The following is a 17,753-nucleotide window of genomic DNA, read 5'->3' as shown; positions in this document are numbered from 1 at the left end:
GTCTACTTCGGTGCCTTGGCCACCAGGGGGCGCCAATGCTCACCGAAGAACCACAAAACCGGGCAACGCACAGATAATTGTCGACATGTAAACACTTTTTACTCGATATCGTTAAACAAAATAAATCGGCCAAAGTGTGAGTGTTTGCACGCAGCTGACCATGGCCTGATGGTCAGAGTGGAGATGTGTCGCTTTGAATAGTTTGAACGCTAACGAACTTCTTGATCTTCCGGAACCAACTTCCGCTAGGAATGTGAAAGAGCGCGTTGTACCCTTTTCCTTCGCACGCAACTGACTGCGCACACAAACATGACGACGTCAACACTATCCCCCTTCGATGAATTCCGATACGATTCCGGTTTTACAATACGATGTTCTTTGAGTCAAATTTTTAAAATAATTTTCCTGAAGCACAATTTCTGAAAGACAAAACACATAAGAATAGTGAATGAACACAAAGCGCTCCAACCAGATGGACCTACCCTTGCCACAGTTTGTCCCCGCCCGATGGTCACTACCAATCGATGAAATCGATTATCCGTAGCAAATCTCACAGCTCTACCTCGGACCCTGCGACTATACTTTGCACGCCAGGCAGATTGGTTGGTTCGTGTTCGGGAGGAAGCGGTGCGCAGGACGATAACGCGCCAGAGCTCGACTCGGTCGCCTCGATACCACCGGCGGGCCCGTCTCCTGTGAGGGACGCTTGAGTGTTGTTGAATGCGTCAGCGGGAATGATGGACATGAGTTCATCAATCGCGCCGTCGATCGTCGCTGCACCCACGACAGACGACGGGAGCTGCGAAGCGGAAGCCAGCGAACCGATCCCGTCGATTAGCTCGGGCACCGAAGAGGACGGGATGGCCAACATCGCGGCCAACGGTGACACCGAAGTCGACGAGGGGGAAAACGTTATCGTCGAGAACGTTTCCGGAGAGAGGGTGTCGGACACGGAGATCGAAAGGTGGTCCTCGATCGGTGGAGGATCAGCGGAGGCCCAGTGTAAGGTGGGGGAAAAGCGCAAAAGCGTATCTAGCGCCACGGAATTTGCGTCCTCCAAAAGCTGTTCGTGATCCGGCATTAGTGGCAACTGCAGCTCTGCTGCTGAATCGCTGACCGTTGGTTGGGCCAACTGTGATGTGCTTACAATGACGGACGCCGCGGTTCCACTCGCCGTATCCTGCCAGGTTCCCACTGCCGTAGCATCCGAGTCCGAATCACTGCCCGATGCGGATGGCGCGTCAATCAGTTCCGTTTTGGCTATCACCGTATTCCGACTGCAACCGGGCGTCGGTTCGACCGTGGTGCCATTCGGAGCGCAAGATGCTATCGGATCTTCAGATTTTGTACGTTTTGCCGATGAACACTCGGGGCCGGGCGGGGCCGATGTGTCTGTTTCTTTTGTCTGCGGCCCGGGTTGATCGTCTTGATGGTACCGCTTGATGATGACCCTGCTAAGTTTTCGCTTTCGGCCACCACCAGGCGTATTAGTGTCATCGTCCGAAGCGATCTCGGTTGTCGGCGAGCTGGAGGGCTGAATTTGGACGAAATACTGTCCGATCTTTTTCACTCCTTTTTCCTGGGAGCTTCCCGTTTCCATGGGTACCGCTGGAGAGGCGTTCTGTTCCTCGGGCCGTTTCTGGGAAAGTTTCCCCCGTTTGCTGCGACCACTCGGTTGCTCGGTGTTGCTCTTTGCTGCGCTCGCCTTTTTGGGAGCCGCTTTGGGAGGACGCGCTGCTTTGCTTTGGGCACCCTTTTTCTTCGCGTTGCCACGGCGAGTGGTTTTCGGTTTGGCACGGGAAGCTGCTTCCGCTTTGGAATCTTTTTTCCCATTTTTTTTGTTCTTTGAAGTGACCCAGTTCGTCGACAAGCGAATTCGGTGACCATCGCCACTGGTCTTAACCACGACGGAAGGCTCCACCGAATGGGACTCGCTGCTGGCAGAACTGGCGCTGGCGCTGGTAATGCTTGTGATGCTTGTGCTGCTACTACTGCTGCTGGTGGCACTGCTGCTACGGGTACTGTCGCTAGAGTTGCTGCTTCCGGTGGAGACATTCTTTCGGCTGCTACTACCATCGCCATCGCTGCTGCTGCTGGTGCTGCTGCTACTGCTGCTAGTGCTTCTTTGCCGTGTGCGCCAAACTTTCTTAGTCCCGGACTGCTTTGTTTTCCGGCTGTTTCGTTTTCTCTTGCGTCCCCGCGTTACCGTGGTAACCGATGTACGCAAGTTGTACACGACCTTGTCGTGCGAAGTGACCGTGCAAACCGTGTTAGGACAGGAAGAGGAATTGGACGAACAGACCGAAGAGCCTGACGCCGGGGACCGTGGGGAAGCTGTGTACAGTTCACCGTCCTCATTGTCGTCCTCGTCTTCGTCGCTGTCGCTCTCTTCGTAGATACTCTTCACTCCCATTCCGCCCGTGTAACGATTCACCCGGGACCGTGTGTAGTGATTGTCGCGCATGCTGGTGCCACTCCCGCTAGACCCAGCGCCCCCGTGGTACCCGGAGCTGGTCGATGCACCATTGTTGTACTCGCAGCTAAGGTCACTCTTTGGCAGGGGTAGAGAGTGCTTTTCCGACGCGTCGCCATTCGTCGTTGCGGGCTGATTGCCGGCCGATTCGACGGCCACAAACACCACATCACTGTCGTAGTCCGATTCTAGGTCAACCACATGGTCCGGCGTTCGGAGATGCGGAGGTTTCTGTGCCAACACGAACTGGCAATCGTCGGAATCGCTCGAGGATAGCGAAATATTGTCACCATCCCGAAGGGTACTCGTTGTCGTCGTTGCTGCCGCAGCAGAAACAGAGACCGATCCGGGGCTGTCCGAGTTGTCGTTCAGTTCGATAACCGGCGTGGATGCTGCTGCGTGAAATGCCTCCACCTCGGCCCGAGTCTCACGAAGCGTGCCTGTCATGATGACAGTTTCGTTAGTCGAACGCGCTTCGAAGCGAAACTGAGTGCGCCCGGCTCGTCCACGGCCACCAGTGCCGCTAGTACTCCCCTGACCGGTTCCGGTACTATTACTGGACGACGACGACGACGTGCTGGCGACGGGTTCGGACATATTGACGGCACCGTCATCCACTTGCTCCGAGTCTAGCTCTTCATCCGACGACGACAGAATCACATGCTGATTTGGGCGGTGATTGAAGCGCGGCTCGTACTGGACGCATTGATCGTAGCCAATCATGTCGTACGGTGAGCGGGCAAAGTTGGAGAGCTCGTGCCGAAAGTGCTCGCGAAAGCTGGAACAGACGTACGGGGCCAAGGCGCGCAGAAAGTCGGGCGAGTCGATATCGAACGAATTCAGCAGGTACCCCATCCGCGTTGCCATCGGTGGGGACATAGTCGGTGCAATGGTTTCCATGGCGTACACCTCGCGTTCCACCCAGGGCAGGATGCGATGCAGTTGGGCCGGATGCATACTAATAAGGGCAGAAGCATTAACATGATGCAATGCCACGCAACGGTACTGAAACTTACAGATAAAAATGCGCCGAGCTGACCCGGAAACGCCCATTCACATCCGGCAGCGGGCGAGCGTAGAGCCGCTGTCGATAGATGAACTGTCGCCAGGCGATGCTGTTCTGGCGAGTCGGAACCACTTGGTCGCCAAACTCGCGAATAAACCGTCGCACATCGCTCGACTGGTGCATGAACAGTTGCTGCATCAGTTCGCTCTGGCTCGTTGGCATGTGCAGCGTGGCATGGTACGTGATGCGGGGCAAATCGGAAACGTAAAAGTTTAGTCGACGGTAAAAGTCTGCCTCGCGCGGCAGTGACTGTTCCAGCGGGTTCGATGTCTGTATCATGTGTTCCTCGTAGCAGTTGATCGATTTGTAGTGTACGATCGAGTTGAAGCGCTGCTTGCACAGCGGACATTCCGGTTTAACCTGAAAGCACAGAGCGACAACGGAGTTAGTGAATGAAAGCAGCCGGAACATTCGGACTAATTTAGGCTATTACAACACACCTTACTCCATTCCAGCAGACACCGGAAGCAGAACTGGTGTCGACACGAGTTCGCGTACGCCTTCTGGCGACATTTTCCCAAACAAATTGCGCACTTTGGCGGAGGGGAGCTACGCCCGTCGGCTGATTCATCGGCTTCTTCCGACGACGAACTGTACACTACCTGTAACTGCGACGGTGGCGGTGGTGTAGTCGTCAGTGGCAGTATCTCCGGTGTCGGAGGACAATCCACGGCTACGGCGACCACTTCCTCCATGACTGCTCGCTAGAAGCGGTTCCTTTGTAAAGGGGTCCGGACAGACCTCACCAGACACTTGACCCTTGCGCACCACCCTTCCACTGAACTTTTCGTAGCTCAAAATAGCATCTGCAACCTTCTGTGTCGCGTCGTATACGGTAATTCTCCAAAAGACTATAGACTCGAAATTTTTGCTCTCACAGTGTTTCTCCCTCTTTCGCTACGCCATCACAGGGTACTGTTCACAGATATCTCACACATCGTGTTGGTTTGGTTAACAATTATTCACGACTCTGCCGTTCACGGCCACGCAATGACGCACCCCGCACCTTTGCACAGTTTAAACGACCGGACGCAGCACATGAAACGAAAATCTTATCACGTTACACAGGGACACCCCGAAATCGATTCGGTAAGGTGGTCTTGCAGCTAGCTCTGGTGGTTGGGACCAAAACAGCAAAAGTCTCATCAGCACCCTTTTCTCCTTCTAACTAACGAACTGACGTTTGGTTCTGAGGAGAAATCCGTTTTCAAGTGCGCTTCGTTCCTCTAGACTGAACGATAATTCGCTTTGCGCAATCCGTAGCGGCAACTTGGCCATACTGCAACTGGAATTAACTGATCGCTTTTCGATAGAGTTTTGATTAAAATGATTCATTAAAACGTTCCGGTTCATCGTGTTCCATAATCGGAACATTGTGTTAAAAACCTCAAACTCCAACTACCTGTCGTAAACAAAGCATGTTCCTCAGAGCAAAACAGAATCGTTTTCGAAAATAACATAAATCGCCGTACGCAAGAAAGATGGCACAAGGGAAATCGGTTTCAAGTCACACAGAACGCCAAACACACATCCGACGTACTGCTTGAAATATTTCACGTACCGTGATGCTATGAAAACAATAGATTTTCAGTTATAATTTGTTTTTTGGTTCCATTTTGTGTTACAATTTGTTAACGCTCGAGAATCCGAGAACACTGCGATAGTGGAGCTTCCTTGCTAGAATATTTCGGCAACACCATTCGTAGTGAAACCTATTTAAGGAAATAAAGCGGAACAACCAAAAACCGTTGGTGCTGTGATTGAACAATTAAGATTGAGTTCTCGGTATTGATATATATGGATAGGGTTTTCTGATCATTTGGTTTGCTATTATTTTTTTACGCTGGAGCAAATTTTTGTCCTCCGAAGGCACCCTGTTTTGGAACTGTCAAAATGGAACGCGATCGTGCGGATTCTTTGTTGTGGTTCCGGAATGCCGGTTCGCGGAACTGTTGTGTTGATCCGGAAAGGATGCGTTTTCTAGAAATGGAATGCCAGAATGGCTAGCGCCATTCTATCGTCGGCACGTTCCCATCTCGGCGGCTCGAATAGAATGTAACCAATACGATGTGATTCATGGTTGTGTCGTGTCTGCAAAGAAATCCCGTGTGACCGGTGAAAAGGGGTGAAAGAAAAGGGGCATGGAGAAAAGTTGCCCGGTTCCATCGCCTAAGCTGCTTATCACAATTTCACCGATAAGACGTTCAAACATTAGGAGTTTAAATTCCGGTCCTTGTCCCGGGTCATGCCGAAGTGTCATTTGCCATTGTCAGACGAGAGTGAAATTCACTTCTACGCGCAGTTCTTATTTCGGTTCATGCGCACCGCGATCGTCGAGGATCGTTCGGGAGTGTGTTTAAAAATCGGCGCTACTACCGCAGTATCAAACACACGGTTACAGAGTGCGGTATTATCCGAGAGGCGAACTCTCTCCTCAGGTTGGTTGGGTCCCGTGTGTCGGCGGACGGTGGTGGACCATCGGGGGACACAGGGCGCGTGATCTTTATTTAGAACACGTCGCGTTTTCCCTTCCAAAAGTCGCGTTCCGTCGTCCGTCCGTCCTCTATTATCATCACAGTTGGCACTGGCCAACACAACGTGTTACGCCAGTGCAGAAAGTGTTGCAGGCGCAGAAGTGATCATAGTTTCCTTGTTTTTTTTCTCCATTTACACTCTCGGTGTCCGATCCTAGTAGCCATCGGGGTGAATCGGGGGTTTGAATCTACCACAGACGTGTACGGAGAAGCAAGAAGTGATAAGAAGCTTGTGGCGGAAGTGGTTGGGCCGAGCATAAGGTGATCGATAATGTCCGGCGATACGCAAACAAAGAAGCGGAAGGATAAGAAACGGAAGAAAGGTTAGTGCCAAAGCTGTGGGTTGGGAAAAAAAGATTAGTGTTCGAAAGTGATTGTGGAGAGAAACTGATCACCTTCGACATCGGAATACCTTCTGACCGGAGGTAACGGCCACCGCCGCAACGGCCTCCCTTGGGGTCGCTTTTAATTTAGAACATTATTAGCTTCTCTGAAAATCTTTAAATAGCTCCGGTGTTACGATTGCCGTGGCAGCATTCGCTGTGTCCGGTTCGCGGTGCGTTCCGTCACAGTCCGCCGATGTTCTGCTGGGTTGTTTCCCTCCATCACTCCTGATTTCAGTGAAACATTCATTTTATCTCTTTAAATTTTTGGACGATAACAGACACAAATCGCGCATCGTTAGAAAGGGGTTTTCCACACACTTCCCCTGTTGGCCTCAATTTGAACGACTTCTAGCTTTTCCCCATAGCAACCAAGGGCTGACCACTCCGTTACAACGCAATTGAAACAATACTGCGAAATATGATCTGCAACGGATTTGTTGAATCTGTGTTAAAACCGTTGGGACGCATTTATTCCTTTCGTAGCAGATAGTCGGTAAACAACCCCGGTCGGTCATCTGACGCAGTTCCAAAGGATGTAAACTGCGTGACACGACACTCTCCGCCGGCACATTAATGCTTCGGTGTGGAAAACAATTTTCTTGCCATTTTCTCGCAGCGCCACGTTTGTTGTTTGTGCCACCACCACCCGGCAGTGCCGGCGTCTGCGGCCTGCCGGTAGCTGCGCCAATTATATAAAAATATCATTTAGTCGCGGCCGTTAAAATGTGGCGTTGGCGATGCCGGGTGTGTCGGCCAGATTGAAAGTGAGAATCTACGTATCGTCTCGATTGTGTCCCGCGAAAATTAAGCCGCGTGTTTGCTGACGTGTGCCACGTTTCATCTGCCGTGTGTTCGGTCGTCTGGCGGTCTTTGACATTGGCTGTGGCTTATCTGAAATAGAACCAACCGGCGTGCGTTGACAATTAAGGGCAATTCTCTTTGTGGTGCTCTCTCTCTTTGTAGATGATGAAGATACGGTAAAGGAAACGACGGTCCATGCCCCGAAACAGGCGTCCGCCGGGGCGGCACAGGCTGCCAAGGAGCCGGGTGATGTGCAGATGCACATCCACAGCGACCACGGCACCGGTGGGCACTGGTGCGCCAAGGTTGTGTTTTTTATACTGCTGGCCGGGCTTGGGGCCCTCATCGGATTGATCCTCGTGGAAAATCAGGGCCTCTCGAACGACGATACGCCACTGTCCGAGTCGAGGTACTCCGAGTTCTTTAGCGGTTGGGTGGACGAGACGCGACAGGACGATCACCATCACGAGGAAATCCTGGCCGCCATCAACTCGTTAGACGAACACGACGACCACGACGACCACGGAGATGAGGGAGACGCACATCAAGTGGAAGATCATGACGAAGAAAACGACGAGGCGCACGAGGGGGGGCAGGACGATCTTGATGACGGTGCCCCGTACCCGGAAGAGGAAGACGGCGATGATGATGCGGTGCAGGACGACGATGACGAGGAGGAGGCTCAGAACTTGGACGACGACGAAGTAGAGGAGATCTACGCTCAACAGGAAGCCGGCCAACAGGAAGCCAATGTCAACCCGGAAGGTGATGACGGTGATGACGGCGACGATGACGACGACGATGATGATGACGGTAAGTGATGCACTGTGCGTCTGGTGATCAAATTTGTCGTTCGTAATAATTTCTCAGTTACCGGCACGCGCTCTAGGTGCCAACGATAAAACCAATGTCGATGACGATGTAAAACAGAATGATAAAGCAGGAGCAGGAGATGACGACAATGACGGAGACGACGACCATGGTAATTGGCCTTCAATTCGGAAACGCAATTTCTTCAACGCATTATTTGCTTTAACGATTTTTGTTTGCGTTTAACCATTTTCCGAGACCGACTTTGAGTTAAATGTGACCCTTGTGACTGGCACGTTTAAGTTTTTGAGTCAAAATTGCAATTGCGATTCCATTTTATGTGCGTTTGTCCAATGCAATCAGATCGCTAAGGATAAGGCTTATTTGATTTAGATGGTTTTTGGCTTTATTCTGTGTGGCTTAGGGTAGATGTTAGTTATGCTGTCGAAATTTTCCTTTTGCCTCTTTCCCTAGACAAGACAAAGACTGTTGCTGAAACTGTGGATAATGAAGAAGATGATGATGATGAAGAAGAAGTAGTGCAAGAGGATGACGAAGATGATAGCCATGGTTAGTACATGAAGGAGCTTAGAAAACTTTACGTCACTAATCTGCTCGCAGGATACAGATGTTGCTTCGCACAAGGATCTGTTAGGCTAAGGAGCTTTGTATCAGTTTCCGGTCGTGTTTAATGTTTACCTTTTCTTCCACGCCACTAGCGACAAACGACAAAATGGGAAGCAATGCCGAATTAGACGACGATGATGATGACGACGGGATCGATGATACACCATTCGAGGAAATCGTATGTATTTGCCGGTCGTTTTGTGTTTTATTTATTTGTGTTTTTGATAGAAATGTTTTAAATTTGCTCCAATGCTTTCGAATCGCTTCGTATGCTACAACAAACTTATCGCTTGCAGAATCTTTCTAATGCCATGAACGATACCGCTAAACAAAGCTTACATACACCCGAAGGCTCGGCCAGTGCTGCATCCGCATGTTTGCAGGAAGCTAAGAGTGAATTCTGTGCGCTGGCCAAGCAAACGGAACCGAATCAGGCAACGTCACCCGGGTCCGTTTCCGAGCATGTAACTCGAGATGATCTCACCGGTCAAATGGACGAACTTGTACGGAACTATAACAAACTGGCGGCGTCACTGGACGTGCCACAGGTAGAGCAGACTAGTTCCGTGCCTGAAACGGTTAGTAGAAAGGTACTAAGGCACGGCCATTAGATAGTTTTGTTTGTTTATTACGAAAGTTTGTGTGGATTTTATCGGAATATCGGCAAGATATACTTTTATGCTAAAAATTATCCTTGTTTCTAGGACGACGATGACGACGACTTCGATGGTGATGAGGAAGAAATTGAAGCAGTTCAACGTGGATCTCAACAAACAAACAAGTTCGCAGAGGATGAAGATGATACCGACGACTTTGATGGGGATGAGGGGAAGTCGGCTTTCGACGCCTTCGTAGACAACGATGGCGGAGAGGAAGAATATCTGGCCAAGGTGCGCCGGGAGCAGGAGCAGCGGCTAGCGGCCGAAGAAGAACGCAAATCGGCCGTAGAACCGGAAGAGGAAACTTCACGTAAGTGATTCACGGCAAAACGAAAATCAGCGCCAGAAGCGTCGAGGGTCGTCGGCGATGGGATTATTCTCTGGGCACACGAAACAATATTACAGAATCACAAAATTTTTCTTCATTCCCGGCATTTTTCATTTCCGTGTTCTTCACACTATTCATAGTGGTCTACCATAACCGGTTCCGGTTAGAAAGTGCAACTTATTACTACTACTTCTCGACATGTGTGGTCTATAGAAAGGGATTCGCTCAAAAATGTTATCATTTACATTACGTCCATGAGAGAGAGAGAGAGGAACTGAAACGTTGCTATGCTCGTGCTATTGTTGCCAAACCAAACTAAGTACAACTCCCGTTGGGCTACACTTTCAGTGACGGTTAAAATCTTTGTCGGTGTCGCACTGCTCGGCGCTGCGCATCTACTGTTAACTAGTCCACGTGCTCCTACGAGTGAGTTGCCTTGTTTTCTTATGTGTACGCTGTACAGTTTTCGTGTTTTTTGTTTGATTGTTCCGTAGTCGCTCAGTGTACCGATGCCTGTTGGTGTTTGATTTGCTACTTTTGTTTCACTTTTGTTTGATTTGCTGTAGCTTTTTGTCCATAAGTCAACTGTTTCAAACGGTGCATGGGTTTCGCTAAACCATGCGCTAAATCATTTCGAGACTTGTTCCGTGCTGATTCCTCCGAAATGTGTGTACTATCTCTGTATACCTCTTCCAGTTCTTATCAGTGTTGTACGATCTCTTTACGTGAATAATTTGCACTTTCGAGCTCGATGTTTCGCTTCACATTATCACCCGTTTGCAGTAACGATTCTGGTCTGATTCACTGCCTAATATCTAAAATAGTGTTTTATGAATGATTTCTAATCAAATTAAACACCACAGTGACTGTTTTAATATGCTGCAGCAATGGATCACCTCAAAGCATGAGCTTTCGTATGCTATCAGTTGTCCGCTTAAGAGTTTCTTCGTTTGTCTGCATGGCACTGTTTTGGTGGGAAAGTTAAGCGAAATTTAATTTGTCGTATTTTCATTGTCCAAGAAAAACCTTCCGGTAACGTAGATGATTCTAAAGCGAAGCTAGAAAACCCCACCACTATCGCCCAAACTGCCCAAACTCCTTCCCTGCAGCAGCCAGTTCAAAGAACCGAAACGGCAACCAAATCCGTTTCGAATGACTTCGCTTACGCCGGCAATCCTGTGCAGCTTTCGCCCGATGGTACAGAGGTGATTGAAGGCAATGGTGAGTGCGGTGCGCTCTCAGCGGTGGCCCGACGGATAAACGGTGCTAGTAGTCAACTCCTTTTTCGACTCCTTCCAGTATTTATTCTCGAAGACGAAGTTGAGGAGCGATACTCAGGCGATGAGTACGAGTACGAGCTTGAAGAATTGGACGAAGCGGAAGAAGAAATCGAGGAGATGCCTCCAGCTGACGACGAAGAAGAACGAAACCTGATTAAGCAGGAACAAGAGATTGGTGCCTTTGTGCCGATCACGTTTGAAGACTTTAGCTCAATGTACCGTCCGTCACCCGAGGTGGCCGGATCAATGTTGGTGGACACCCAGGAACAGCAAGTATTGGAACAGCACCAGCAGCAGCAGCCGCAGCAGCAGCATGTAAAAAAATCGTCTAAAGAATCGTTACTGGCTCGTAAGAAGCCTCCAAAGGGTGCGTTCAATAAGTTGATCTACGGTTTGCACAAGGATCCGATCGTGATACCGGCCGACGAGGAGGGCGACGAGGAGCACACCGGTGGTGGACTGGCGTCGGAGGGGTCGGCGAGAGAAAACGTAAGTGCCAAGGGTGAGGCAAGGAGCGTCCTAACGGCCCTGCTTTCGGAAATCCCATCACCACCACCGACCGAACTCGATCATCAATTCGATCAGCTTGTATCCCCGGTACTACTACCACGTACCATGCCACACTCAGACCGTTCCTTATTTCAACGCCATTCACCCGTTCTGGGAGCTACCGGCGAAAGTACCGCGGCACTGCAATCGATGATGGCCAAAGAAAAGCACGTCGAATTCCTGCTGCCCGATGCCCGGGAAACGGAACCCGAGTACGAACTGCAATCCGGCGCTCCAATGCACCCACCCGTGGCAGATAATGGTAGCAAAGAGAATCTGTTCGTGCCGGACACGAGCGAGGAGGAACTGGAACCCGACGAGTACGGTGAGGAGTACGACGAGTACGACGAGCAGGAGGTAGAGGAAGAACATGTGTACGATGAAGATGACATCGATTCGGTGCTGCTGAATCAGTACGGTTCGGACGAGGAAGAGGAACCGCTGACAGACGACAACATCCAGCCGGGCGGTGGCCAAGACGATGGATCGGACGTTGACGATTCCGATTTGATGCGGCGGCTGGAGGAAAAGTACGGCAAACTGCCCGCAGGGGCGGCGGCACCGGCACCGGACGCCAGTGCAAAGGCGGCACCATCTGCTGCCGGTCTGCAGGACCCCGACGACGACGAAGCGGTGGCCGCGGGGTGGACAAGTATTTATGCCTATTAGAGGAACACAGCACCGATTAAACCATACTAGAGTCGCACGTTTTGTTGCTCGCGCGGGGTTTGGCTCATCAGCATCGCATCATCCTCATCGGTTGGGCCTCAGCGTTAGCAGTAGCACTAGCCTTGCCGGAACCGCTTAGCGAACCATCTTGCTTGTAGTACCACCATCGCGTGCTCCCACATATCACCACCATGAAGTTAATGAAAAAATTCTGTGATTCTGTAGCGCATTTTGCCAGCTGATAAACAGCTGATGATCCCACCCTTCAAACACACGACCAGTAACCGAGATAAACCAGCCCGCTCATGCTTCCGGACGCGCCCTCTAATTTGTTGTAATTTGTTTCTCTTCGGCATCGTCTCTCGATCACACAGAAATCCCCACACGGGCTGAGGAAGCTGATCGGTCCTATCAGGAAGAGTTAAGACGCGCACAGCAACAACTCGACGAGGTGAGTTCGGGATTCCAACGGGGCCAACCCAAAGTCTCTGGTAACGAATTTCTGTTACATCATTTTCCTTTATCGATCAGGAGTTCGGGTTCGAATAACACAGATACCTCCCAAACTACACTACCCTTTCTACAATCACCCCGTCATGCTTCCGTTTGGTTGTTTTTTTCTTTTTAAAAGTAACTCCTTTTGGGCGTTATCGCGTTCCAAGACATCCCTTAGTGTTAGAATGCCGAAGCCGAAGAACCGAATCGGTTTCCCATATGTGTGATCCATCGTGCATCCATCAGGCATTGCGTCCCCTTAAATATTACACTTGAAGACTGACCGAGACGAGACACGGACGTAGACTTCCGCAAGGGCTAACGACGAATAAATAATGACTTTAAGCTATGAACCGTTTCTTGATAGTAACTTACTCTCCATCTTTGGTTGAACAATAAAAACCGAACGAAAATAGACTCCCCAAGAGTCACGTGTGCGTGTGCGCTGTGTACTGATCTGTGATGAGTTTTTGAGTATCCGTTTGCGTGTGTCAACCCCCGCCCCGGTAGGAATGCTAGCGAAAATCGTTCGTTCATCCACCGCCCTTGAATTCCGTCTTGCACACCCACCAATTTCGGAATCGAACCGTAAGGCCGGTGGAATGTTGAACGATCGGATTGAACCTACCATTCCGCCGCCACTAACTAATCCTATCCCGTGCAGCAGACTAATTTGTCGTGTGTTTTTTTTTATTTTCTGCTTCCCAAATGCTTTTAATAAATATATTTTCAAACGCTGGCCCTGCCGTTGCGCATTTCAACAACTAAACGCTTAACGCGGTGTGAATTTGTGTGTGTTTATACCCTTCTAACTCCCTGGATTGCCGCCGCCGCCGCCACTAAACACACCCTTCGGGACACTGCACCACTCAACAACACGTCCTTTCGGGCCAAAGGGTCAAGCACAAGAAGCGCTCAGTACGTTCGAAAGAGTGCTCTCGAGGAAGCCCCACTCGATTCCGGCACTGGTCGGCCGTGCCCGGGCTCTGGATGCGCTGGCAGAGCAGCGGCGTAGTAACGCAATACTGAACGATGCGATCGTAGCCTATCGGAAGGTGATCGCACAGGAGCTGGCCGTGGACGATGCTACGCTGGCGAGTGTGGCCGAACGGTGCATCGATCGGTTACGTTTTCAGGGTCAGCACGCGAAAGCGATCGATGTGCACCAAACGCTCATCCGACGGTTCGATGACGAACCTCGGTATCGAAATCAGCTGGCCGTGACGTATCTGTATCTGAACCGGTGCGTATTTGTTCGCTATTATTCTCGACCGATCGAGCTAACCGGAGAATCTTTTCGCACTTGCAGACTTCCCGAGGCGAAAGCGGTCCTTCATGAAACGTTGCTCCGTTGGATTGAAGATGGCTTTGCGCTGGTCCATTACGGGTTTGTGCTGAAAACGCACGATCAGAACATGGAGCTGGCCGCACAGTATCTGCGCGAGGGTATCGATACCGGTCACGAAGGGACGCAGGATGGGCGATTCTACTTCCAGTTGGGCGATGCCCTACAGCGTCTAGGGCGCACCCGGGAGGCACACGACATCTACCGGCGCGGCGTAGAGCGGAAGCTGTTCCTCTCACTGTACCAACGCTCGCTGTACAACGTGGACGGTTTACGATCGCGCCCGTTTTGGACCGAAGAGCAAACAACGTTCGCCACCGAACTGGAGCGTATCCGTTCCCAGTGGGCCCTTATCCGGGATGAAGGCATGAAACTTCTCACCGGTGCCGGGGTGTTTGTGAACGAGACGGAAAATCTGCGTGATCGAGGCGACTGGCGGCAGCTGGAACTGTTTGCTCGCGGCGCTCGGGTCGAGCGTAACTGCGCGTTGGCCCCGCTAACGTGCCGGTTGGTGGAGCAACACTTTCCAGCCGCGCGCACCTGCAAGCGGGGTCAGGTGAAGTTTAGCGTCATGCACCCGGGCACACACGTGTGGCCACACTGCGGACCGACCAACTGCCGAATACGGGCCCACTTGGGTTTGAATGTTCCCGCCGGTACTTACATACGGGTTGCCAAGCAAACTCGGTGAGTAGAACGGGTGCAAGTTTCGGTTCGACCACATCTTCAAACTCAACTCACTCTCGCTCTCGTTTTGTAGATCCTGGGAAACTGGCAAGTGGTTGATATTCGACGACAGCTTCGAACACGAGGTGTGGCACAACGGGACGGCGACGCGCTTGGTGCTTATCGTGGACTTTTGGCATCCAGACTTGACCGAGAGCCAACGACGATCATTGTCGCCGATCTAGGGCGATCGCGATCTGTGCGTGTGACGCAATTGCATTTTTCCCAAATACTACTCCACTCCACTCTAACTAGTTTCTAGCGGTGTTTATGTGTTTTACGCTTTATTTTGTATTCTTTCGAAACGCTGTTGTGTTTGTGTGCCTTGTTCGAACCGTGACTGAACAAACTGTTCAAATAATCGGTCCGATAACCTTTTCTTAGAATAGAGAGAGAGATAGAGTGAAAAATCTTAAAAAACCTCGAATCACATCGGTTTCTACCAAAGCAGGCAAAATAAGGAACCCGGACCCGGAGCCACTCGAGGCTAAAGTGTTCATTCGTTAGGGAAGCGGGTTGTGCGGTCGTGTCGGTAGTGGCATTATGTATGAAAAGACGGAGAGATCCAACTGAAAATGACTTACAAAACGTGACTGACTTAACGGTGTAATCGGGACGATGCTCTGTGTAGGAAAATGGAGCCTTCAGATTAAAGTATGAAGTAGGAGCCAGTGAAAACCTGTAACAGTTCTGTAAATTGTGAACAAAACGAGTTTTCGTGGAAAATAAAGAAAATTGTTTTAAAATAAATAGTTACCTAAACGTAATTTCTATCGCTTTGTCCTCTCATACACTGTACAACTTTGTCCAAAACTCTACCATCTGTTGGTCGTAGAGGTCGATCGGGCGTATATCTAGCGGTCGATTCACGTCGTTCGAGTTTGTGAACTCCAGTGCCTTAGGGAAACTGCCATCGGAAGCGTTCGCGTTGGCGATTTCACTCTCGACGGTGCTGCAATTGAGGCGCACAAGGTTTAGAAACAAAAATTATCCGTACCGCTTCGTCCTCCGAATCTTACCCAGCGTGTGCGAATTGAACTAGGAATTTGACAAATTTTCCGGACACCTTCTCCTCTGGGGAGTCCCGCCGAAAATCAGGAAACAGGGCCGGTGCCCGGAAGATGTAGTTCAGCTCATCGCAATGCACAACGCCAAAGTCTTGGTGGCTTTGCGGGACAAGTACCGACGAGTAGGAGAGGTTTCCCTTATAGTTGAATCTGTACAGCAGCGCCGGAGTTGGAGCCGGAGCATTCACGTCGCTTGCCGGTGGCTTCCGGTGAACCTGCTGCTGGATGCTTCTGACCAACGGGTAAATGAACAACGCTTCGTTGAAGATCTAGAAACGGTTTCGGGAGATTTAAGGTGCTGTCGGTGTCACTTCTGCGCTGCCGTGTGTACCTTCGTGAGGCTGTCGATGTTGTTTTTCGCAACGCAACCGCCCTCGATACTCGACTTATTTGCGATAAACCGTTCGCTCAGTAGCCATAATGATTTTGCGGTTTGTGGGGCCTTTAGCAGACTCAGTAGGCGCAGGAACTGCTGGCCGGGATCTTCCGCTGCACAATCCGCCGATTCCTTGAGAAGTGGTGCGCTGAAAACGAAACCATCGTTCGGTACGATACCCGTGAGCCACGGCACCGGAAGGTAGGCCCCCTCGGCCCAAAGATCCTGCGGACGGGCCGTCAGGAACGCATCCGTGGTGGAGTTTTCCTCCACCACCGGACCGTACACAATCGCTGGATACTGTGGACCGCTCTGTGAACAGAAAGGAAATTCTGATTTTCATTCCGTTGCGCGTCACGAAGGTGTTCCGCTTACCGTAAAGGCAGTAGATTTACTGACAAACAGTTCGGCATCGACCGATCGAAGTGCTTCGACCAGCTCCGTTGAGGACAGACGGTTTGGCTCACCAATCCCCACTAGTAGTGCCTGTGCCAAGGCCAATTGTCTCGGATCTTCCAACGGTGTGCTCCACGGTGCGAGTGCGTTTCCACTCAGACTGATGGCCCGCTGAAAGAGTCCTTCGTTGCCCAGGTGCATCAATTGTAGCTGCACCGAAGCCGCCCCGGAACTGTGGCCCATAATGGTTACCCGGCCGGGATCACCGCCAAAATCGCGTATATTGCGGTGCACCCACCGGAGCGCCAGTCGTTGATCTTTGAGTCCGTAGTTCCCGCTGGCCGCGCCATCGCCGGTCGACAGGAACCCAAACGCTCCCAACCGGTACGGGATGACCACCAGAATGATCTGTTGGTCCATCAGTTTTTCCGGCCCGACCGCTAGGGGTGAAATATAGCCCGCCAGGTATCCTCCTCCGTGGATGTACACGATCGTGTCCAACGGTTCCGAACTGTCGTTGGTTCGCACCGGTCGGTAGAGGTTTAAGTAGAGACAATCCTCGCTGCCCTCGACACCTCGCTCCGGTAGGAAGAGGTTGTGCTGCATGCAAGCTGGCCGCGGTATGCGTCCCGTAGCGTCCAGCTCATCTCCGCGCCAGGGATCGTTCGGTACGGGATCGGCAAACCGGAGCACCCCGATCGGTGGCTTCGCAAACGGAACACCAAGAAACGCTTCGAACCGATCCGCTCGCAAGCTTCGCATCCACGATCCGGTCGCACACCCATCGGCGATGCAAACACGTGGCAGGTTGGAAGCGAACGAAACAGTAGGCCACGGAACGGACAGAAGAACCAAAACGCGCACTATCACCACACCGTTGAACATGACGAATTATTCTGAGCTGTCCATCGACGCCGGTGGGTTCTTTTATACATCCCTTTGCCCCGTCGACCAAACTTTCGGCAACTTTCTCTTCTCGGCCGAAGAAAGTGTGACACCCCGCGGTGGCAATGGACCAGTTGACGAGGGCGAGTGCTCTAGACGAACCAAAGTTGGAAGTTAGCGAAAGGATCTTCTAGCTTGGCTTGGTGCTTCGTAGGTACGTCGGTTCTACTGTCGTTTTTTAATAGATCACGGACCACTACCACCACGGTTAAGAATGGTTT

The 17,753-nt window shown here is 51.1% G+C and overlaps 3 protein-coding genes across 4 annotated transcripts; 1 reads left to right on the top strand and 2 right to left on the bottom strand.

The window, feature by feature from the left end:
* Nucleotides 1–420: 420 nt before the first annotated feature.
* LOC128278131 (E3 ubiquitin-protein ligase Topors-like) lies at nt 421–4,234 on the bottom strand. The gene is made up of 3 exons (XM_053016797.1): nt 3,980–4,234; nt 3,490–3,899; nt 421–3,431 (listed from the first exon to the last, which is right to left on the bottom strand). Exons 1-3 carry the CDS (start codon nt 4,232–4,234, stop codon nt 551–553), a joined length of 3,546 nt encoding a protein of 1,181 aa, XP_052872757.1. The 3' UTR covers nt 421–550.
* A 2,016-nt stretch (nt 4,235–6,250) lies between these two features.
* On the top strand, nt 6,251–15,445 carry LOC128269052 (aspartyl/asparaginyl beta-hydroxylase). Of its 2 annotated transcripts, XM_053006398.1 has the most exons (9): nt 6,251–6,396; nt 7,423–8,073; nt 8,545–8,640; nt 8,790–8,875; nt 9,402–9,666; nt 12,557–12,633; nt 13,574–13,920; nt 13,987–14,709; nt 14,783–15,445. In XM_053006398.1, the coding sequence occupies exons 1-9, from the start codon at nt 6,345–6,347 to the stop codon at nt 14,931–14,933; spliced, it is 2,448 nt and encodes an 815-aa protein (XP_052862358.1). In that variant the 5' UTR covers nt 6,251–6,344; the 3' UTR covers nt 14,934–15,445. The 2 variants fall into 2 exon arrangements, with proteins under 2 accessions (XP_052862358.1, XP_052862359.1); XM_053006399.1 differs by lacking the exon at nt 8,545–8,640.
* An 89-nt stretch (nt 15,446–15,534) lies between these two features.
* LOC128267160 (juvenile hormone esterase-like) lies at nt 15,535–17,472 on the bottom strand. The gene is made up of 4 exons (XM_053003949.1): nt 16,567–17,472; nt 16,147–16,503; nt 15,768–16,084; nt 15,535–15,700 (listed from the first exon to the last, which is right to left on the bottom strand). The coding sequence occupies exons 1-4, from the start codon at nt 17,470–17,472 to the stop codon at nt 15,535–15,537; spliced, it is 1,746 nt and encodes a 581-aa protein (XP_052859909.1).
* Nucleotides 17,473–17,753: the final 281 nt, after the last annotated feature.

Source organism: Anopheles cruzii, chromosome 2 (genome assembly GCF_943734635.1).
Source record: "Anopheles cruzii chromosome 2, idAnoCruzAS_RS32_06, whole genome shotgun sequence".
Classification (NCBI taxonomy): Eukaryota; Metazoa; Arthropoda; class Insecta; order Diptera; family Culicidae; genus Anopheles; species Anopheles cruzii.
The sequence above is the reverse complement of the archived record's forward strand: the minus strand, read 5'-3'. Positions and strand labels throughout refer to the sequence as shown.